The sequence below is a fragment of the Cavia porcellus genome, unplaced genomic scaffold (assembly GCF_034190915.1).
Source record: "Cavia porcellus strain 051 isolate PalLab524CR breed Dunkin Hartley unplaced genomic scaffold, mCavPor4.1 scaffold_19, whole genome shotgun sequence".
Lineage (NCBI taxonomy): Eukaryota > Metazoa > Chordata > Mammalia > Rodentia > Caviidae > Cavia > Cavia porcellus.
In genome coordinates, this window is record NW_026947502.1 from 31,309,047 (window position 1) to 31,331,279 (window position 22,233).

Here is a 22,233-nt window from a genome sequence, read left to right on the forward strand (position 1 = left end):
TCCACAGCTGGATACAGGTTTATTGTGGCACTGGAGTGAACAGGGGCCAGTGTGGCCAGCACCAGAGTGAGAGAGTGGGGGGAGGGAGAGGTGAGGGGAAGGGAGTGAAGAGGTGGGACGGTGTCCAGGGAACCCCAGGCTTCAGCCAGGAGTTGGGGTTGGAGCAACCACTGCTGGCTCCAGCAGAAATGTTGGGGGTGACTCCAGACCCCTCCCCGTTTGGGCTAGGTGGGGCCAGCCAATAGTGGGCAAAGGGGCTCACACGTGGGAGAAGGCATGGCTCTTGCAAAGGGGCTTGTCCTTCTTGGAATAGAAGGTCTTTCCTTCCAGATTGATCTGACATATCTGGGGACGGGAAAGGTTCAGTCACGTGGGATTGAGGATAGCAGGAGAGGTCCCTTCCCAACCTTTTATATATCCCACAGGCAGGAATGCAGAGAAGGCTGTGGGTCAGTGCTCAAAGCTGAGGGCTAGGACTCTCACCGCACAAACGAAGCACGTGTCATGCCAGCTGAAACCTAGTGCTTCCAGGAAGCGGTCCCCAGCATCGATCTTGAAGTCACAGCCGCGGCATTTCGTGCCAAACATCTTCTCATAGTCTGGGAACAGAAGTAGAGAAAGGAACCTGGATTCACACCTGCCTCTCACCTCGTCCCCCCACATTTTTGGCCTTGTCCCTTCCTTCTCTCCCTGGGCCACCCCTAGCCTGTACCTCGCTCGCAGTAGGGCACCCCATCTTCCATGTAGAAGGCCCTGTTGCGAATGGGCGTCTTGCAAGCCGTGCAGGTGAAACAGTGCACATGCCAGGTCATCTTCAGCGCGTGCATGATCTCCTGAGGGGGCAGCAATCATGGTTCAGGTCACGGGAAGCTGGTCTTGGGTCGCCCTCCCCTCCTGGTAAATACTGCCTGTGCACACCCACAACCCCTGTGGCTCTGGGGCCATCTCAGATCTCCACACAGATGTCGGCCTCTCGGACTTGCCATGCCCAGAATCAGCTCCCAGTGTCCACACTGCAACTCGCTCTTCCCAGAGTGGGCGGCGACACCCTCCTTCATCCACTCAGGCCCAATTTCCTGCTTTCTCTTACATCCCACATCAGATCTGCCAGTAAATCCTCTGGGACCCACCTTTAGGACATATCCATCTCCCATCCATGTCCCTGACATGAGCCATGGCTGTCTCTGAGTATTGCATAAAACTGGTGTCCATACTCCAACATTTGTCCCTACAGACAGCCCTCTTCCTGGCATCAGTGAATGTCTTCAGCTCACACCAGTCTGTAGCCCTTGCTCAGACTCCTGCAAGATTTCTTGCTTATCCAAACAAACAAACAAAAAACAGCAAGGCCCAGAGGCCAGCAGGTTCGGCCTGTTCCCCCATCCCACCCAAACCCTCTCCCCTCACATTCTTTTTTTTTTTTTTTTTTTTGTACCAGGGATTGAACTCATGACCTCACACTTGCGAGGCTCTGGTGATTCCCCTCATGTTCTCATGCTAAGCCAGACACACTGGCCTCTCTGAAATGCCAGGAACAGTCCTGCTACTTTACACTGTCCCCTCTGTCTCATCACTCTTGCCACAAATCTCAAGGCTGCCCTGCCTCCTTTAAGTGTCTGCACAAACATCACTGTCCCTGATGGGCCATTGACATACCAGTAGATTTGCCAGCCTGCCACCCTTGCCATGCTCCTGGCATCCTTTACTCTGCTCCTAATATCCTGCTAGCACACTACTGGATAACTTGTGTCTCCTACTCACTGTCTGTCTGTCCCATTCTTTTGGCCACATCTTGGACAAGGAGGGTATGAAGCAGCGCCCACTCTATTAGTGGGTCTGCCCCAACCACACCTGGCCCATGCTGACTCCTCATTCACCTGTGGGAGTAGACTTAGCCTGGCTCCACCAGAGATGGGAGGAAGCAGAGGTTTATGGGATGGGCTCACACTAGAGCTGAGCTGTTCAACTCTGGACCCTCAAGCCAACCAGGGCAGCAGCATTCACATCTAGAGTGAGCAGAGGACAGCATGAGGTGACCTGGCCTAGTTTTACCTTGCCTGGAGACATGGTTGTCCTTGTGAACTTGCCCTTGCAGGGCTGCTTAAGAATGGCCCCCAATTTGAGGCCAGGAGAATCAGATTCAATCTGTATTTGGGTAAGGTTGGGACTGCCATGGAGGACACTTCCTGTTCTGTTTCTGTGGGAAGTGGTTATTCAGGGCTGCCTAGGTGGTTCGGGCTGAAAACTAGTGTTAAGAGTTAAATCTTCTGCTTTACATTTTTTTCCCTTTTCTTTTTGCAGGGCAGGGGATAAAACCTAGTAACTCAAGAATGCTAGACAAGTGCTTACCACTGAGCTGTATTCCTAGCCCCGGTTTTTAAACGATGACCACTCATTTAAGAATGCAAGTGTGGCCAAGCAAGTTATACAAATGTGGGTGACAGCCATATGGCTTGTTTGTGCCCTTTACATCTATCTCATATCTTATATGTATCTTGAAATCAAGCTGGCCAGGAATTACTGAGGCCCAGAGAAAGAGACCTGCTCCAATCTACTCAGCCAACAGAAGCTAGAAACAGGTTTTGTGCCCACCCCTGGCTAGCTCCAGAGCTGGTTCTTCCCACCACCTGGCGTTGCCTGCTTTAAGGGACAAGGCATCATGGTGGGAGAGGGAGCTTCTGCAGGGGTGGGGTGCCCCTGGCTGGAGCCAGAACTGGGAGCAGGTTTCTGCCAGTATTTAATAGACCCGTGGGCCAGTTATCAATTTGTTTCTCCCTGCCTGGGTGAACTAAATCTGTCTGCTGCTGGCATGCCGAGTATCCTGGCCCAGGCCCCAGCAGGCTCAAATTTCCTGGCTCCAGCTCTACTTTCTACCCTGCCCCCGAGGAAACTTCCACCTGACGACCTCCGTCACTCAGCTCCAAATCTGAACTGGGCCTCTGCCCGCTTCTAATACTTTCTGCAACACAAGCTATTCCTCTGCTTGCGTCTTCTCTGAGCAAATTTCCACTCATGTTCAAGTTCCACTTAGAGGCCACTTCCGTCCACTTGTTCAAGTGTTTACTGACCAGTTCTTATGTGAGGTACAGTGCTTGGCACAGACAACCCTGTTCTTAGCCCATGAGCTCACAGCTGGGGAAGGGAGATGGCCAAAGGATTTAGGGGTGGGGAGAAAACCGGGGAGGGGGCTGACCTGGTAGGGAGAGTGAGTGTTCCTGAAGATGTGATAGTTCAGTCCCCGGTGAGGAGTAAGGCAGAAAGGATGCTAAGAGTGTGCAAAGGCTCTGTGGTAGAAGAACCAGAACTCCTGGTAAAATGGAGAGGGTCACATGGCTGGAGTATGAATGGAATATGAAGGGCTGGTATGCTAGACATGAGAGCACAGTGGGCTGAGATGGCCCCCAGATGGGGCCAGGTCTCTGCTACTGTTTCCCCATATATGCTGTACACGTATGTACAGCAAAACCCAGCCCGTCAACCCTGCCTGTACTGTCTCATTTCTCCCCTGCAAATAAAGAACACACAGCCTATGATCCCCTCAAAGCTCCACCTGGCCCACTGTGAGCACTGGGGGCAGGGCCCACATCTGCCTTGTTCCCAACGCGTTCCCAGCATGTGACACACTGCTAGGCACACTGTCCGCATTTACTAAAGGTAATGAATAGGCGAAGATGGATGGTCCATTACTCTTAAGCTCTTAATACACACTGAGGATGTCCTAAGCCCAGCTCTGGGCAGGAGCCAGGTTTCCCTATAAGAAACCTGCATGGGCTTTATTCTGCATGGGCTTTGTTCTGCATTGAGTCTCTGTGGGAAGAACAAGAGCTTGAATCTTAATTTTGAGTCTGAATTTCGGCCTTTCCCATTTTGCCAGTGTGCATAAAACCCATCAAACTAGGCTGGGCCTGGTGGCACACACATGTAAGCACTCGGGAGGATGGGGCAGGAAGATTGCTGTGAGTTCAAGGCCAGCCTGAAGTGCATAGTGAGACTGTCTTTAAAACAAAACCAAAACTAAAAAGCCCATTAAGCTTCTTTCCAGTCTCAGCTCTTTTTGTGCATTAGAAGCAGTGGATACTGGATTAGACTCTTCTTCCACAGTGCCCTTCTATTCTGAGGCTGGAGAGTTAATATGCAGCTGTCCCTTGGCACCTATAGGTTTCTCATCCATGGATTCAACCAACCACAGATCAAAAATATTTGGGAAAAAACTGCACCTATATGGAAGTGTAGTTTTTCCCCTTGTTATTACCCCCTAAACAATATAACAATCATTTACATAAAATTCACGTTGTATTAGGTAGTATCAGTAATCTAGAGATGACTCAAAGTATATGGGAGGCTGAGGCAGGAGGATCACTATGAGTTCAAGGACAAGCTGGGCTACATATCAAGTTGAAGGCCAACCTGAACTACATAGTGAGATCCTGTCTCACAAAAAAAAAAAAAAAAAAGGAGGACCACGGATACAGTGGCAAAGTGCCTGCCTGGCAAGAGCAAGGTCCTGAGTTCAATTCCTGGTACAAAGATAAAGAAAAACAAACAAAAACCCCCAAAGTATACAGGAAGCCAGGTATAGTGGTACACACTTGTAATGCCAGCCCTTGGGAGGGTCACCCCAAGTTTGAGGTCAGTGTGGACTATGTAGTGAACTCAAGGCTACCCTGAACTACACAGTCAGACCCTGTTTTCAAAACAAAACAAGTATATGGAGGACATTGGGACATTGGTAGGTTACATGCAAATACTGTTCTATTTTATTTATTTATTTTTACCAGTACCAGGGATCAAACTCGTGACCACATGCTTGCAAGGCAGGCACTTATGCCGCTGAGCTAAATCCCTAGCCCCTACTGCTAGGACTTGAGCATCTTTGGATTTTGGTATCTGGGGGATCCTGGAGCCAACAAGTATAGGGAACTTTCCGATTCCCTTGCAGCCCAACAAGTCAGATGATAACAGTTACAGCCAATATTAGAAAGGTGATGCCAGTTCCTGTCTTTGCTTTTGAGTTCAAAAACAAAACCTTGTTGCCCAGCTTGGTGGCACAGGCCTGTAATTACTTGGGATACAGAGGCAGGAGGATCACAAGTTCAAGGCCAGCCTGAACTACATAGTGAGACCCTGTCTCCAAAGAAAACAGAAAAAAAAAAAAAAGAGGTGCATTATATATACATATCAGTTCCCCACAAAGAATGTAATCATTACATACTGCAAATATGTACTAATAGAAAATTTTTTTAAAAAGACAAAATCTTGTTGAAACAATGCTTTTGTTGTTGGTGTAGCTCAGCACAGGGCGTGTGCTTCATATGTGCTGGGCCCTGAGTTTGCTCCCTGGCATCCGTTTCCCAACAAAGGGTGCTATTTGCCCTTCCCTCTGCTGTTTGGAATTTTAACAGCCATGTGGCAACCTTGACACTGTAAGGTTAGAGACAAAGGTCTACAGTGCTAATGATTCTGGAGCCACAAGGTAAGAAGAGGCCTGCATCCAAAGGCATTTTTTTAGCTGCTGTTCCAATCTTGGAATTCCTGGGATTGAAATAAATAACCTGCTCTATGTAAATCTCTTGCCAAATGCAATCCTAATTGGTACAGTGGCCATCTCTGCCTGGACAGCATCCCCTGCCTTTTTTCTTTTTCTGGTACTGGCGATGGAATCTAGGGGTACTGCACCACAGATCTGCATCCTCAAGCCCCCTCCCCACTTTTTTAAAGACATAGTTTTGTTACACAGTCCACATAACATGAGTTATACTAATGGACATCATCCTGCCTCGCCCGGCGTCTCCCAATGCTGGCACTACAGGTATTAGCCACTGTCCCTGGTGCATCATTTGCCTTCTTGGGATACTGTCATTGTGGTTTTATACAACTACCCATCCCTCGCTTTCATCTGTGGCTTAGGTGGAGCCATTTCACCCCAGGTCCAGAGGTGAGTGTAACTCAAGGCTGCTAAAGCAGAGTCACCTAGTTCAGATCAGACAGTTAGGTGACAACCCAAGTCAGGCCAGGTGCAACAGCACATTGAATTCAGACACACCAGCTGGAACAGAGGTGCTCTCTGATTTGTGGTACAGGGATGAGGAGATGGAACTGTGGAGGAACTGAGGTCCTAGCTTCATCATTTTCCAGGAAATGAAGCCAAGATGGGTGAAAACAGGCAAGCGACAGTCCCAATGACCATCGTATCCAGTTATTAGAGTTGATATATTTTTGAAGCGAGAACCCTGGGTGTGATGCTCGTCTTCCTGACTGGTCACCCACCCACCAGCCCCACTCACGCCTGTGATCGTCTTCTTGCACTTGGCACAGCTGGGTGCATAGCGCACATCATAGCAGGGTGGGCAGAAGACAGCCCCCTTCTCCTCAAAGAAGCCGCCCTCTTCCAGGATCTTTCCACACTGGCTGCACACAAACTCCTCTGGGTGGTACGCGTGGCCCAGTGCCACCAGGTATCGGCCCCTGAGGGAGGGAGAGGAGGGAATATATGCAAATAAGGCAGGAGTTCTAAGATGGGCTTAGGAAGGAACAAGCCCAGGGTCACACAGAAGAGTGATGAAGCTTAAAGAGAGCCAGCTTTTTCACACTGCACTGCTTCGATGACAGGCCAGAGTTTCAGAGTCAGGAGAACAGAATAGGAGCTGATGGCTTGAGCCTAATGAGACACCCCCAAGGGACTGTGCCCCAGGACAAAGGAGGCCAGAATGCTGAATGCCAGAACAGATCCTGTCCTGTCCATCTGGCCTGGGGCAGGACCTGCAGCTCTGACAGATGCAGAAGGGCTGGGAAGGGACAGGCCCTTCTTTGTCCAGAATGCAGTGAGTCTAGCAATGCAGCTTCTGGGTGAGGTTGAAATGGCACCTTCCTCCATTTCACTCCACTGCATCAAACTTTGCTAGAGCTTGGTGTGGATGGGGCACTGGGGAGAGGTACACAGAGTGGGACTAAGAATCTGAAGAGCCAGGCCAGGTCCCTACCCAACTCCAGCTGGAAACCAAACCCTCCCTCACTCCCGGCAGTAGCAGCTAAGGTAAGATAGGTAGGGAGGGCAGAAAAGGCCAGGGCAGGGAGGAGGAAAAGGCCACCCACCGGATGACCTTGTGGCACTGGTGGCACACGGGAGTCTTGCCATTGTTGGCTCCTCCGGCGCCCCCTCCGGCAGCGGCCTGCACGATGGAGGTGCGGTTCTGCAGAGGTGTGGGTGTGGCTGGCTGGCTGTGCCGGGTCAGCACCGTGCTTGTTTTGTCCGGGGCATAGCGCTCAGCAAATGCAGGGTCCACAGCCCAGGGTGGGCGGCTGGTGGGGCTGGGGGTGGTGGGGCCTGCCAGGGCCGAGGAAATGGCTCCAGTGGGGGTGCCCAGGAACCCCAAAGGATGGAGGGTAGAACCTTGGGGCCATTTAGAGGGACCCGAAACCCCCATATCCCTAATGACACCCCACTCCTCCCCAGGTGAAGTCCATTCTCTCACCAGGCCAGGGTTCCTGGGGTGTCGCTGAGGCTGGGGCTGGGGCTTCTGTCCTGGGCACCTGGCTGCAAGATCTGCCATTCAAGGCTCTGCATGGCTGAGGCTCCTAGCATGCCCCACTACCCCCAACTTTAGTCCTGCTGGCCCCATGGGAGATCTCTGGGTGCATGAGTTACTGGGCTGAACTCTGGGTCTCTCTGGGGTAGACATGGGAGGGGCTGCTTCTCACAGCTAGGTTCCAGGTATCTGGTCTGTGGTTTAGGCCTAGAAGATGGGACAGGGCTCCTACTCCTGAGATAACTCTTGGGGCTCTTCTCCCACAGAGCCACTGTGGTAAGGTGAACCCTCCCACTAAGACAGACACAGGCAGGGCCCACACTGACACTGAACTATCAAACACGCCCATACCCAAAATGCAAACCAGGCCAACAAAGACAGAAAACAGAGGCAGAAAAAGCAGGTTGAGAATGTTTATTTCCATGCCAGAGATAGCACAGCCCTGGCACACAGCAGTACCGCAGGGCAAGGAGGGAAGGCAGTGTCAGACAAAGCCAGGACCTGTACCAGGTGGGCTGCTAGGGTCGGTCCAGCAGGAGGCTCAGGCTAGGGGCAGAAAAAGGGTAGGTGAGGTAGGCAGAAGCTAGAGTGCCCTGGGCAGGAGGAACAGAGAGAGAGAGAGAGAGAGGGAGGGAGGGACAGAGAGAGACAGGCAAAGGGACAGCCTGCTGGAGAGGTGAGCTATGACTGCACGTTGAGCACGTGGGCAGAGCGCTGGTGGTGCCAGTCCCGGAGGCGGGTGTAGCGTGGGCTCTGTAGCTCCAGGACATACTTTTCCCTGAGGGGCAGAGAGAGAAGGAAAAGGAAGTAAAAGGAAGGAGAGATGCAAGGGAAGTAGGGAGGGAGGATGGTAGGAAGAGCCGAAGGAAGGAAGGAAGAACGGAAGGAAGCAAGGAATGACGGAAGGACGGAAGGAAGGAAGGAAGGAGCGTTCTGGCGGGGGTGGGCCAGAAGCAATCAAAGGAGAAGTGGCTGGGATGGAGCAGGCAGAAGCTGGGAGCCAGGTGAGTACTAGCCTTTTACCTTGATTTCTTCAGATGCTCCTCATCCGGGTCTTGCACTGGAGGGCAGAAACAGACATTGACCAAGAGAAAGGAGGGTCACCCCAGCCTCTGAGTCCCACAGAGGGTCAGGCCCAGGCCATGGCTGGCACTTACTGAACTCGGTGCCCGTGAGGTGGGCAAGGATCCGGAAGGAGCGAGACTGGCCTGTCCCAGGCCGCGGCCGCCAATCCTCGGTATCCTCCATCAGCCGCTGCTTGCTGGCATCGGGGACCAGCGGTCGGAACGGCTGTCTGTGGGAAGGTGGGGAGCTCAGAACCACACGCTACTATGGGCAGTGGGGGCAGCCCCTCCCAGGTTTGTACCCATGGGTTAGGGTGACAGGTGAGGGGGTAAGGCGAGACCAAGGGCCCTGCTGGGGTGGGGTGGGAAGGTAAGTGAGAGAGGGCAGCCAGGGTAAGGAGGGGCCACCGCCCAGAGTGCCGAAAGGAAGGAGAAAAGGAACAGGCAGGGGGGCTCACTGACTTGTCAGGGGTCTGCACCTGTGAAGGAAACAGACAGATGGACAGATAAAGGGACAGATACAGGGAGAGGAAGAAAGATGGGGAAGGGTCAGAGTAGGGGGGCACGAGGCAGAATATCTGAGGCTCAGGTGGCTCAAAGCCACACCTCAACCCCAGGCCGCTGGCGGGGGCAGGAGGGGGGTCCGGCCCATCCAGAGCCATCCCCAGCCCCCAGGACAGTGCCTTCTCAGGAACAAAACCCTTGGGAGGGGCCCTGTGCCTGCAGCCCCCGCCCCGGCCGCCAGGGGTCGCTGCCGCACGGTTCCCGCCGGGCTGGGGCTTAGCACAGACGGAGCAGCAGTGCGCAGCGGGCTTGGGGCCAAGAAAGGACTGGACGGCGTGGGCGGGCAGGGGCTGACGTACCCATTCTGCTGCGGGGCGCTGTCAGCAGGCAGGGGCGCCCCAAAGGGCCGGGCCGTCTTGTTGAGGGAGGCGCTGGGTGCAAAGGTGTACCGCGGGGGTTCCGCGGCGGGGGCCAGGGCCTGGGCAGAGACAGAGCCGGGCAGGGACAGGGCGGGCAGGGGGTGGGGACTTGAGTGGGAGTGGGGTGCCCCACCCTGGAAAGGCCAGCGGCAGCTCCAGCTCCGCCCCCACACATCTGGCCGAAGGCTATGGGGAAGGGGGCGACTCAAGTTTCAAGGGGCCTGTTTGGGAGTGATGATCTCAGCCTCCAGGACCAAGGGAGGACCAAGTGTAGGCGGGCGCGCAGCACAGGCCGGTAGGAAGGAGGCAGGCGGACAGACAGGCAGACATGCGTGTGCCCAGACCGTGCGGCAGCCCCCGGGTCCACTCCCAATTCTCCAGACCCTGCCATTCTAGCATCTAGCTTCAACTCGCGGCCAGGATGGCCAGGATGGAAGCACTGAGGCCGTACCACGGATGGCTGGTCAGCTCAAGAGTCAAGCCCCTCCCACCCGCAGCCCAGATGTCCACCCGCAGCCTACCTTCTGTGGTTTGCTCTGAACTGGCTGGGGCCTGGAGGAGAAAGAGAAGCGGTAATGGCAGGGTAATGGCAGGTCAGGCCAGATGACATCCCCACCCCCTGCCGGCCAGGGCCCACACCTGCTGAGACCCAGGCTAAGGCGCTCCCCGCAGGCACGGATCTTGTTCTGGGCTTCAATGTGCGTGAGGCTCCCTGCATTCTCGCCGTCAATGCTCAGCACCCAGTCACCCACTGCCACGCCAGCCTGCGCAGCTTTGCCTCCAGGTGTGAGCTGCAGGGAGGAAGGATCACAATTCAGCAGCTCAAACAAGCTAATGTTAATCAACCCTGCTTACCCTATGCTGCCTCTTTTTTAGAACCCAGTCATTTTGCTGGGTAGCTGTTGGATACTGAAGTGACCTGAGAGGTGGTAGTGCTCGCTGAAGCCACAGTTTCTCCCATCACACTCTGTATTTTTTCACCTTGCCCCTCCCTCATAGCCCAGATACTGCTATGACCTCAACAGCCACCCTCAGGCTAAAACCCAAACTTCTAGCCAATGACCATAGCCTTTGCAGGCCCTGCTGGCCTCCTGCCCAGACTAGTCCACCTACCAAATATACCCTCTAGTTTGTGTATGTGGCAGCTTCTTCCCTGGCACTGCTAGGTGCACTCACTGACCTCTTTCCCTGAAGCACCCACCCAGTGCTGGGCCTCTGCGGGAATCTGCCTGGACCCCAGTAAGGGGCAGGAATAAGGACTTGCCATTGCCAGGTTCCCTGTGAGCGGTGCCTGAACAGACCAAGGAGTCAGCTGCAGTGCTGCAGGCTGCACCCAACTCCCTTCAGTCCTTTGGGCTCTAAGTTGGGAATCTCTGGTTTGTGGAGCAAATGAAGGGACACAGCAGGCGGGGTGGAATGGTGGCCATTTGCATTAGCTGATGATTTCTGGGAAGCAGCCTCAGTCAAAGGAGAATGAAGGCCAAGCAGTAAAAAAGGCCATTTATCTAAGTCTCCAATACCTCAGGAAGGAAACAAACTTTGGCCTTAACTGTCACAGGTGCCACTAGCAGTTTTCAGGTCCAGGATGGGATATTTCCAGGAGCCTGACAAAATTGACCCTGAAAAGCCTATTGGGTCTATGTAGCTCAGCCCCAGAAACATAGGCAGGGAACTGTCTGTGGGTCTTTGTCAGTGGGGCCACCCAGCCACCTGGTAAGGGGCCTGGCATGGCACCAAGCAAGCCTATCTTATACTTCATAAGTGGTGGTGGAAATGGGGCAGAACAGACTGCTTAAGGCCCCCAGAGCCTCCTCAGGTGGGTTGGTACAGTTTGCTAAAGCAGGAAGGAGGGAACTCAGGGGTTCTAGAAAGAGGCTGGAGGCAGAGGGACTAGCACTGAGGCAAAAGTGAGAGCTGGGTTTGACAGCTCTATGTCATTCTTGCAAGGGATGTTAAATAAGTAGAGAGCCGCTGGCTCCTTTTTCACCTGCTAAATAGTAAATACAGTAGTAAACATAGTGGCTTACATGTACTAAACACCTATAATTGCCATATACTGACACTGAATCCTGCTCATAACCCTGTGGAGGAGTCTGTGCTTATACCCATTTCACAGATAGGAAAACAGAGATTTAGCACCTTCAAGTCACCCCCCAAAAGGGCATGGCTTGGATTTGACCCTGATCCTAAGCTTCCATCTCTCCAGGCTGAGGACCCAACAGTGGCACTAATATACCTAGAAAGTCCCAATGAGTTTCTGACTGGGTTTAGGACCTGGATATCCAACTTTCCTTCATTTCAGTGTAACCCCTTAAAATGGGCACAGGGAAGTGACATCCTGGAAAGGAAGTGACTTATTGAAGGTCCTGGTGAGTCAGTATTAGGTAAATCTGGTTCAGCCACTCCCTGATTCTTGGGAGGCGCAGGCTATGCCCAAGGTGGGGGTCTTGGAGCAGGGAGGAGTAGCTGGCTCCTGGAATACGGGTATGTGTGTCAGGGTGAGGGATTCCTTTCTTCCCTGGAGGAAGGAGGGCAGGAAGCACATGAAGGGTAGCACATAGTCAAAGAGATACAGAAGCACAGGAGAGCTCCTGGGGAGGTGGCTAGGAGGGGAAGGAAACAGCTTGGGCTGGGGGCCCAAGGATTAAGGAGGGGAAAAGTCAGGGGGCTGGACACAGTAGGGATAGGGGTGAGTCAGCCTGAGAGATTCACTGAGCTACCCAACCCCCCAGTCCCAGACATTACCTCATCTCCCAGGCCGGGCCTACAGCCAGCCCTAGCCCCTCCCTTCTCCCTGCACTCTAGGGTCAGGGGAGGGGTAGGGGGCTGGCCCAGCTCAGGAAAGACCACCCTACCCATCCGGGGTAGGATCCAACTCTACTGCTGGGCTCAACTGGTGGCTCCACCCATAGAACAGGGCCATAGAACAGGAGCACAGGCCCAGAGTGCCCCCAACAGGCAACATTTGAAAGGTCATTTCATCAATGAAGAAACTAAGGCTGCAGCCTGAGTGGTGGCCCACGCCTGTAACCCCAGTACTGGAGAGGCTGAGGCAGGAGGATTGCTGAGTTTGAGGCCAGTCTGGGCTACAAAGTGAATTCAAGGCCAGTCTGAATAGCATAGCGAAACCCTGTCTCAGAAAGACAAAAAACAACAAAAACCAAAAACAGGGAATACAGGATAGGCCTATACAATCTTATGTGAGGTGTGTGTGAATACGAGAACCTACTACTCTCGGTTACCTTGTTCTGGGACAGGTAGCAAGAGAATCCTACGGAAGGATCCCTGAGGATGCGGCCTAACTGCCTGTCCTGCCCACCAAGCCCAACTCCCACAGACCTACTCTGTCCTGGGGCCCTCTCAGGTGGAGCAGTGCCTGGAAAACCCTCTGGCCTCCTCCAGGATGGGCTTGCAAATAGGGCCTGTCCACTAGGTGGCTGGCGGGCTGCTGGAGCACAGGGGTGTGGGGGCAGGAAGTCCTGGCCTCCTCCAGACTGCTAGGCCACAGTCAGTGACACCAAACCCAGGGGTTGACCTTATCCCCTCTGGTTAGGCAATTTACTGAGTCCCACAACTGGACTCTGCACAGCTGGCACTGAAGCCTGATGTCAAGTGAAGGGTGAAGGACCTGCTGATGGGTTCAGGGGTCCAGGCCTTGGCCAAGCCTTTCAGACTCTGCAGTCTAGTCACTGTTGGGCATCTCAACTAGAGCTGCATTCTTGGGCTTATAAGGCAATCCCCCTGCCACAGGGAGGAGCCAGGCCCCAGCCCCACCCCCACCAGGACAGACACCCAGGAATTGGAGTTAGAGGCATAGGGCCCGGACTTACTACAGTCACATCAAAAGCTGTCACATCCTGAATGAGAACAGGGATGGGGAGGTCACTGTTGAGGACCTACATGAGGTCCTCACATAAGTAGGGAAAAGAACATGTAGTTTAGCCCTCCAAAAGTATAGGCCATGCTATAACTTACTTCAAACCCCTGCTTTGCCAGGGACTTGCTGAATGAACCACTCCACCTCACTAAATGTCTCTCTGAAAAAACTGGCTGACAACTGCAATACCATGGCTTGGAGCAATGCTTAAAGATTCTACTGTCAAAGTGGTCTGCTTGGTGCCTAGCTCCACATATTATTCCTTCAAACTGATACTTCCTGGACACCTAAGGCTCCCACTCTACAGAAGACCCCCTATCTCCACTCCTCAGGCCCTCAGAAATAGCCACAAGAACTTGGCTTCAAGTACAGAGCTGTGTCAGAAAGTTTGGGGGCTCCTGTCCACCTAATTGGGAGTCCCTGTGGCACGTGTCATTACATTTCTGAACCTGAATACTTCCTGGCTGATGGCTTGTTCCTGCTCAGGTTCCTCTGATTCCCCACTGGAGACCTGAGCACCCAAGACCCCTGAGAGTTTGTTTTCCAACCTAGGCTCACCCGGGAGATGGAGAGGGGCACATTGAAGTCCTTGCCCCCTTGCAGCCGAAAGCCCCAAGGTGCTGGCCCCTCCAGCATTACTTTGAAGGAATCCATGGTTCCTGTTCCTGGGAGGAGAGAAAAGACTGTGAGTGGTGGGCATTACAGGCAGGCTGCCAGACAGGCCCCAAGATCTGGACACCATCCTTGGACAGGCGCCAACCAGACACAAGCTGATACTAAGCCCAAGGTGGGCAACTTATCTTGTAAATTCTGGTTGGGCTGCTGCTTGGCAGACATAACTTAGAAAGACAAGGGCAGCCCCCGCTCTCAATGACTAGAAAGATGAAGGGAGCTCTCGATTAGGCTCCAGGTTCTTTTTGTACAGGAGTGGGCTGCGGAACTAATCTGACAGGGCCTCCCCCAAGCCAGCCTGGAGTCTCGGACCGCAGGGTGAGTCAGGGGCCGGCTCTTCTCTCCCCCGCCCCCAGGTCCCGGCAGGCAGGCAGGCCGCGGCTGGAGCCTGCTCGGACTATATAAGGCGTGTAAGCTGACACTGCGGAGAGCTTGCGGAGGGAGCGCACAGGGGCTCGGGACGCGAGGGGGAGGGGTAGATAAGGAGAAGGCTGGAGCGGGTCCTAGCCCTCACGGGTCGGTGAAAGCTGCTGGGAACCGGGGCGGGACCCCTGGCGCCGAAGTACGGGGCTGGGGGGAGAGGAATGGGGCGCTGCCTCTGTGGAAATCTGGGAAGGCCAGACCCCAAGGCGTGGCCAGGAAAGGGATATATCTTATAATCCAGTGGGGTAGTGCTACTCACGTAGGACTGTTCTCACTCCGACATGACTCAGTTTACCTCTCCCTAGTCCCCATACCCGGCCAGGTCCCGGCCAGAAGAAGCGGCGCAGGCGCCAATCGGCCTCGCCACATTCGTCAGGAAGGCGGGGGCGGAGGCAGGGGCCAGAGCCCGGGGGAGTAAGTACAGCACTGGGCACGACCCCGAATGCATTCAAGACCCTCGGCAGGCCCTTGGCTGCCGCCTGTCCAGCCCAAGACGCCCGCGCAGTCACCTGTACCTGCTTTGCCCCGCCGGGGCGCTGCTCGGCGGCGGGCTCCCAGGAGCCGCGTTGAGATCCACCGCCTGTGCTCTGGCCCCGCCTCCGCGGAGGCTGTGGGCTTTGAGTCCGCGGGAGGGGGTGGGGTTTGGAACCACGCCCATGGATGGCCACGCCCATGGATGGCCACTCTGCCAGCGGAAAGCCACACCCAATTCTTCCGCCCCACCCAATCACGGAGCCCTATCCCCACTCTGAGCTGGGAGGCGCAGCACTCATCCTCGGAGAAGAGGGGTTCTGGAGGGGTCGAGAAGGGGCCGAGCGGGGCTCCGGAAGCGGGTCGCAGCAGTGGGACAAGCTGCTTGTCCGCCCGTGGCTCGTGCAGCTCTTTGCGCCTCCCGCTGGCTGAGCGGAAAGAAAGCGGCGTTTTGAAACCCGCTAAGCTCGGTCTCTTTCCTTAGTTTTTTCTCAGAAGAATGGGACAATACAGGCGCCGGGAATATAGCACAATGGCCCAAGTCCCTGCCTGGCAAGCACAGGGCCCTAGGTTCAATTCCCAGTTAAAAAAAAAAAAAAAAAAAAAAAAAAGGACAATACAGTGATATTCTTTATTCAGGATCTCTGTTAGAGTTAGAATGGCAAGTGCAGACACTGAAGACTAGTATTTCTAAATCCAAGGCAAGCGGGGGTGAAGAAAATTGAAGACTGGAATTTCAGGTGACGTTTGCAGGAGCTGGGCATGTTCTCAGTGGTAAAACACATACTTAGCGAGTGTGAGGTCCTGGCTTCAGCCCCCAGCGCGCGCACACACACAGACACACACACTTTTGCAGAACCCTTCCAAAGCCAGAAAGGACACACACACACACACACACACACACACACACACACACACACACAGCAGTAGGGGGAGTAAAGAGTGCAGGGAGCCCTTAGCCCCATCCCGAGTCTGACAATGTGAGTGGGACCTTGTTTCTATCCCGCGACCCAGGCACAGTGCAGCCAGCATCCTTGCAATCCCTGCCCTACGTCCAGATGAACTGTGTCCCTTTATAACCCACTCCAGAATCTGGAAGGAGGACCACAGTGGGTGTTGCCCTTAGAGTCCTCACTTTGCTCCCAGCCTCAGCCTGGGAGCTATGGAGGGACTTGTGGGGGGCGGGGGAATGTTTGGTCCATGTCTGGGTGAGTGAGGAGAGGGTCCACCCTGTAGCTTAGTGGCCTGTCCTCTTATGATCGTTGCTGTTCTCCCCTCTCCACCATCCTCACATACCCAGGCTGCATCATTTTCCTCACTGTCCAAACTCCTGTAATTGTCATCTTTGAAGACATCCTCTCTAATTGTCTCTCTTGATTCTTGTTTCCACTTGCTTTTCTCCACAATCGTCGAGCTTGTATCCACGCCAGTCCTCTGCACACTCTCTTCTCAAGGTCTCCATCAAATTACTAGGTGCCCTCAGTTTTCATCCTACCTGCATAGGAGTCCTGCTGGCTCAGGTTAACCACTTTCTTTTCCAGAATCACCCTTTACCACTGACTTCTGGGCTCCTCCTGTGTACTGGACTTTCCTCCAGACAGCTTCTCATCTGCCTCTTGTCTTGGCCATTTGATCTCTATGCTCACTCCCCGAACCCCATACCTCTCCTGTGACTTCCAAAAACACTTATATGCCAAGGACTCCCAAGCTATATGGACAGCCCTGATCTTGCCCCCAAACTCTAGACTCTAGTGTTTAACATGTGTCTAGGTGTCTACTAGATATCTGGAACCATATGTCCCAATTCAGTCTTGTGATGTTCCTTAACATCTTCAACTCAGAGAATGGCAGTGCCAGCCATTCAACTAGCTCAGCAAAAGCTTTGAAGTTATGCTACCTTTTTAATTTCTTTTATCTCCCAGATACTGCAAATTCTATCTTCAAAATGTTTTCACATCTAATTACTGCTTCCAGCATGGTCCCAACCACTGCCATCCGGTGCCTGTACCTCTGTAAGTTTCCTATCAGGTTTCTCTGCAATCACCTTTGTCTTCTTCGTCTCTCTCCATGCAGCAGCTAAACTGATGTTTTAAAAACAGAAATTACACCTCCAGATAAACGCATTAAAAAAATCACATCTCAGCTTTTAGAACTGCACTTAAAACTAAAATCTGTAAGAGCTACATGAAACCAAGGAACCAGCCAGGCACAGTGGACATATGCTTGTAATCACAGTTACTCAGGAGTTGAGGCGGGAGGATCACAAATTCAAGCAGGCAATTTAGTGAATTGAACTCTGCCTCAAAATAAAAAATAAAAATGGCCAGGCATATAATTTGCAGGCCTTGGATTCAGTCATACTCAGTAGAAAAGAACAGAACAGAACAGAAAAGAGTCATTCCTCTGCATTCAGATGCTTGTTTTTCAGGTGTACCGGTGTTTCCTAACATTGTAGATGGATGAACAAATGAAAGAAGGAAGGAAGGATTACAAAAGTGAAACAGCAAGTAAACAAAAGAAGAAGTTGTGCCTGGGGATGTCTTGGCAGTCTTCCAGCAGAGAGGACCCTGAGGTCCCTGTCTTGGGCCACTGCAAGGCTCAGGCCTTAGGCCTGGGTGGAGCCTGGGATCCTCCTGGCACCGGCAAGCATTGAGTGGAACAGGACATGGACTAGGCCACAGTGCCCCCTGGTGGTCAGGACTCCTTCAACTCCAGAGGGAGGTTTCTAAGGTCCTGAAGGTTTCCAGGACTCCTTTCTCTCACAATCTGGTTGGAACATTACAGAAATAACTACAGAATAAAGCATTTTATTGAAACTATGGAACAAAGATTGGGGGTGAAGGAGAAGATTCCAGCCTGGATCTTAGTTCGGGTCATGACTCTGGCTCTGTGAATAATCTTCAGCACATCCTGGTGGCGCATGTAATCCAAGTATTTGGGAGGTTGAGACAGGAGGATCACCTTGAGTTAAAAGCCAGTGTGGCCTGCATTGTGAGTTCACGGCCAGCCTGGACTTCATAGCAAGATTCTGTCTCAAAAAAACCCACACTGCTACCCCATAAAAAATAGGATGTAAGCTTGGACTTGCCAGTGTGGAAAAGAAGGTCCCTGCTACAGTCATCACCCTGAATGGGAGCCTCTTGACCTGAGTTTATTCCATGGCTGCCTGATCAATACTGGGAAAATGTTACTGTCTGGAAGTGATTTCATTAGCGTTGCTAAAATCTGCCTCCCTATGGCTCCAGCAACCCCTTGGGTTTTGTCCTCTGTGGTGGCATATACCCAGCTTGGAATTTGCCTCCCATCATTTCCTTTTACCCATAACATTTAGAAATGCTTTTTGGTTTTTGTAGTATTGGAGATTGAACCCAGAGCCTCATTCATGCTTGGAAAGCGCTCTATCACTGAACTACACTCCCAGCCCTGCTGATGCCTTTTAAAAACACAGATTTTTTTTTTTTTACAGGGGTGTTGCTAAATACTTCAGATTGGCATTGAACACTATGTGTAGCCCAACCTGGCCTCTAGCTTGTGGCAATCCTCTTGCCTCAGCCTCCCAAGCACTGGGATTATGGGCATGTACAGTACTACACCCAGCTCTTCAGCTGGATTGTTAAATCTGAAGCTCAGGGAAGAGGTCTGCACTGTAGATACACCTTTGGGAGTTAGCAGCAGTCAGAGGACCTATGAAATCTGGATACATGGTTGGCTTTCGGTGATTCTCCACCTGGCATGCACACTACAATCACTCAGAAAAGGAAAAACAGGGCTGGGGCTATAACTCAGTGGCACAATACCCGCCTGGCAAATTCAAGGTGGTGAGTTCAATTCCTGGTACAAAAAAAAGGGAAAAATCAAACACTGATGCTCCACTCCCATGCAGCCAGACTAATGAAATCAGAGCCCCTGAGTGTGGGTCTAGACATGGGTATGTTTCGAGGGCTTCTGGGTGGTTCCAGGTATAGCAAGGTATGAGCTACATTGTATCTAAGACTAGAACAAGGAGAAAAATGCTAACAGGGAAGACAGCAAAAGGCTGGGGGTTTAGGGATGAGGTACCTCAGTGGTACAGCACTTACCTGGAATGTGCCCTGGGTTCAATCCCCATGGACTGAAAAAAAAAAAAAAAAAGAAAGAAAAGAAAGAGAAAAAGAGGCTGGGAAGGAGGAATCCTGTGATAGGAAGATAGGATTAAAATCCAGCCAAGACCAGCTGTCTCAAGGGGTGTGGAATGCTGCTGAGAAACCTAGGGAACCCAGGGTGATTTTGCTTGGTGAAGCAAGTTAGTTGGTGGTAAAAACCATGTAATGGAATGTGGTAGGGAACAGGGGAGGCCTAGAGTTAGTTAAAGGGAAAATGGGAGGTGAAAAAGTGGAAATGAAAGTAATCAACAACCCTTGAGAAGTTTCACTGTGAATCAGAACAGATGAAGGGAGGCGGCTGAAGTGAAATGAAAGCACATAGCACCGTGCCCGGCAGGTTTCTTTTAAGATGTGGTATTATAGAGCATGTTTTATGTAGCTGGAAAGGTGGTGATGATAGCATGCATAGGTCCAGAAGGGGAAGGGAACACCTGGGTTGGCCAGGCTTTGAGGAGTGCGAGGAGCGGGACCAGAGTATGTATTGGGGACAGACACTTCTTCCACAAGACAGGTGCAAATTCTGGCACCTTTGTAGGTACTGGTGGCAGATTCAAGGGGGGGGGAGTTTATTTCTGTTGATTGCTTTTTGGATACTTCAATAATAGGTGAGGGTGGGTGGCGACAGAGAGGAGAGGGTTTGAAGGTCTTGGGAGAGAAAACCTGTCTCTGTGGTCATAGGACCTGTGGGCAGTGTAGAGACCCTGCCCATCAAGATTTGTGGTTCTGTTGTACAAGAGGACACAGGCGGCCTCCGCATGTGAACTCCTCTGGCTGTGGGCAGACCTCACAAGCAGGCATGGAGGAGAGCTGGGTTCACCTGGGGACCAGGGCTTTGCCAGTCAAATAAAATGAAAAGAGACAGGAGATTGAAGGGCAACTTTGTGAATGGAGCACAAAACCAAAATTGGACAAGGAGGAAAGGTAGACAATGAGGAAAAGATCACTGTAGGCTGAGGAGGCTGGAGAGGAAGTCCCGGCTATCCCGGAGGAAGTGAGCTGGGAGGAGAGGAAGTGGTCAGGAGAGGACATGGAGAATAAAATCTGTGCGTCACTGTCATGAAGATGAGGTTCAGGATAGGCTGTGGGTGTGGCAGTGAGTTACAACTGAGTTCCAATGACCAAGAAGCTGGGTTTGGGGAGCCGTGATCCCATTGTTGGCACGGAGGGCCGAGGATGGTGGCAAGAGCAGCAGAGAAGAGGTGAAAGCAGGCAATAAAATCTTCAAGTAACTGATTATCTCTCTGGAAGGTCTGCTCCTTGAGAACAAGGCGGAGGCTGTCTTGAATCTAGCTGTGTCCTCGGATGCCTGCCATGGGACAGGTACCAATAAGACTCTAACGAAGGAATAGACCTAATATGTAATTTGAGTTGGGTTTTCAGTGCTAGGCTATAGAGGCCCTTCCCAGTCCTCTGCGTGGTCTGGAAGCTTATATTTATAATCCGTGGAAAAGTTATTGGAGTTCCAATAAGTTAATTCCAGTGCAACCTATGGCAAGAATAAAGACACTAAGACATATTTATAATTGTAGGGAAACAATGGGGCCCTAAATCCAGCTAGAATGATGGTTAACTGGAACAAAGACCTCGACCCAGGGCTGAATGCAGGGTTTTGTTTATTTGTGAAGAAGGGAGTGGCTGCAGGAAGAGTGACTGTGAGAATGGCAGGAAGTATGTAAGCTGGGCCAGGTAGGAGGCCTGCAATCACCTCTGCAGTATGCAGGAAAGGATATGTGGAAAGAGTACTCCACATAACACCACTGGAGGCAGGATCTAATGTTTTGGGGTCTGTGCTTCAGCTCTGATGTATAATCCTTTATACCCTGGGAAGTCGTACCCTTTTATCTCGAGGCTTGATCCCAGCCAACAGCATGGAGCTTGGTTCTCCATCCCTCTTGGCTCATATGTGGGGTGAGGAAACCACTGTCCCCTTGCTTCAAAGACTACACATCAGCACCTGGGCTAGACTGATTTGCATTGCTTAAAGCCAATTGAAAGGATAAGTCCTGGTTACCTCTGTACACATCAGCATACGGAAACAAGGCCAGGTTTAGCCAAAGGAGATAACTGGTCTTCTTTCAAGGAGAGCCATCCAGGTGGTCCTCTACTCTAGGCATCAAACTTAGTCTTGTGCACGCTAGGCATGTGCTCTCCACTGAGTTATACTCCTAGGCTGGTGTAATTTGGTGTTTATCTTTGCAGTTGAGAAACTGAGGCCTAGGGTTCCCAAGAAGCATCTGTAAATTGTTTGGTGACTGAAATTCTTTTTACCTCCTTCTCCACACCCCTCCCCGAGGGGCCCCCATTACCCCTCCTAGCTTGGGTGTTTCAAAACCCAGGGGTACTCTACAATTGAGCTATATCCCCAGCCTTATTTATTTGTTTATTCATTTAGAGACACAGTCTTGTTATATCAGTTAGCCTGGTCTGTTTTCTAAAATTTTTTTGAGACAGGGTCTTGCAATGCAGTTTCAGGGGCTGCCCTTGAACTCACTATGTAGTTCAGGCTGGCCTCAAACTTGTGGCAATCCTCCTGCCTCTGCCACCTGAGTGCTGGAATTACAGATGTGCATCACCACTCTCAAGATTCTGGCTGATTGTGAACTCACTATGTAGCCCAGGCTGGCCTTGAATTTGTGGTTGTTCTCCTGCAACAGCCTCCCCACCACATCCAGCTCCCAGCCCTTTGTTAAAGATTTTGTTTTTTAGGTTTTGAGACATGGTCTCCCTAAATTGCCCAAGTGACATGAATTTGAGATCCTCCTGCCTCAGCCTCCCCCAGTGCTGTGATTACAGTGTGTGCCTCCACATCCAATTTGGTCTCTAGTTTTACTTTCTCAAGTTCAGTCTCCAATTCTCCTTCCCAACTCTTGAGCATCTCTCTCCCCTAAAGATGAGATGGAGTTCACCTCTGGCACCACACCATCATTATCTTCTGGGCTCCATGTGCATATCATCAGCCTGAGCTCACTGCGTGCTTGCTGGGTTCCTCCCTGCCTTTAACTCAGTGCAGAGGGTGCTTCTCCCAGCAATAAGCTGCTTGTCTTCCTCTGCCTATTTGTGTCATCCCTGCTGCCCAGAGCCACACAAAGCAAACTTATCTGCATCTCATCTGTCTGCTCAAGTGAGTCTTAGGAG

At 52.1% G+C, this 22,233-nt stretch overlaps 1 protein-coding gene and 1 long non-coding RNA gene across 11 annotated transcripts in view; one reads left to right on the plus strand and one right to left on the minus strand.

Annotated features, from left to right (window-relative positions):
• Pdlim7 (PDZ and LIM domain 7) lies at positions 1 to 15,144 on the minus strand. Of its 10 annotated transcripts, none has more exons than XM_023566464.2 (14): positions 15,001 to 15,144; positions 13,949 to 14,055; positions 10,153 to 10,304; positions 10,035 to 10,065; positions 9,454 to 9,572; positions 9,049 to 9,069; positions 8,684 to 8,820; positions 8,550 to 8,586; positions 7,473 to 7,543; positions 7,093 to 7,324; positions 6,285 to 6,465; positions 713 to 833; positions 484 to 599; positions 1 to 345 (listed from the first exon to the last, which is right to left on the minus strand). In XM_023566464.2, the coding sequence occupies exons 2-14, from the start codon at positions 14,042 to 14,044 to the stop codon at positions 259 to 261; spliced, it is 1,401 nt and encodes a 466-aa protein (XP_023422232.1). In that variant the 5' UTR covers positions 14,045 to 14,055; positions 15,001 to 15,144; the 3' UTR covers positions 1 to 258. The 10 variants fall into 10 exon arrangements, with proteins under 10 accessions (XP_023422232.1, XP_013011585.1, XP_023422233.1 ...); XM_013156131.3 differs by having other exon boundaries at positions 7,473 to 7,534; positions 15,001 to 15,143; XM_023566465.2 differs by lacking the exon at positions 15,001 to 15,144 and adding an exon at positions 14,745 to 14,876.
• Positions 8,304 to 22,233, plus strand: part of LOC134471625 (uncharacterized) — a 20,064-nt gene continuing 6,134 nt past the window's right edge. Inside the window, exon 1 of the long non-coding RNA XR_010041126.1 lies at positions 8,304 to 8,530. This is a non-coding gene — a long non-coding RNA (uncharacterized LOC134471625). The remainder of the gene's footprint in view (positions 8,531 to 22,233) is intronic.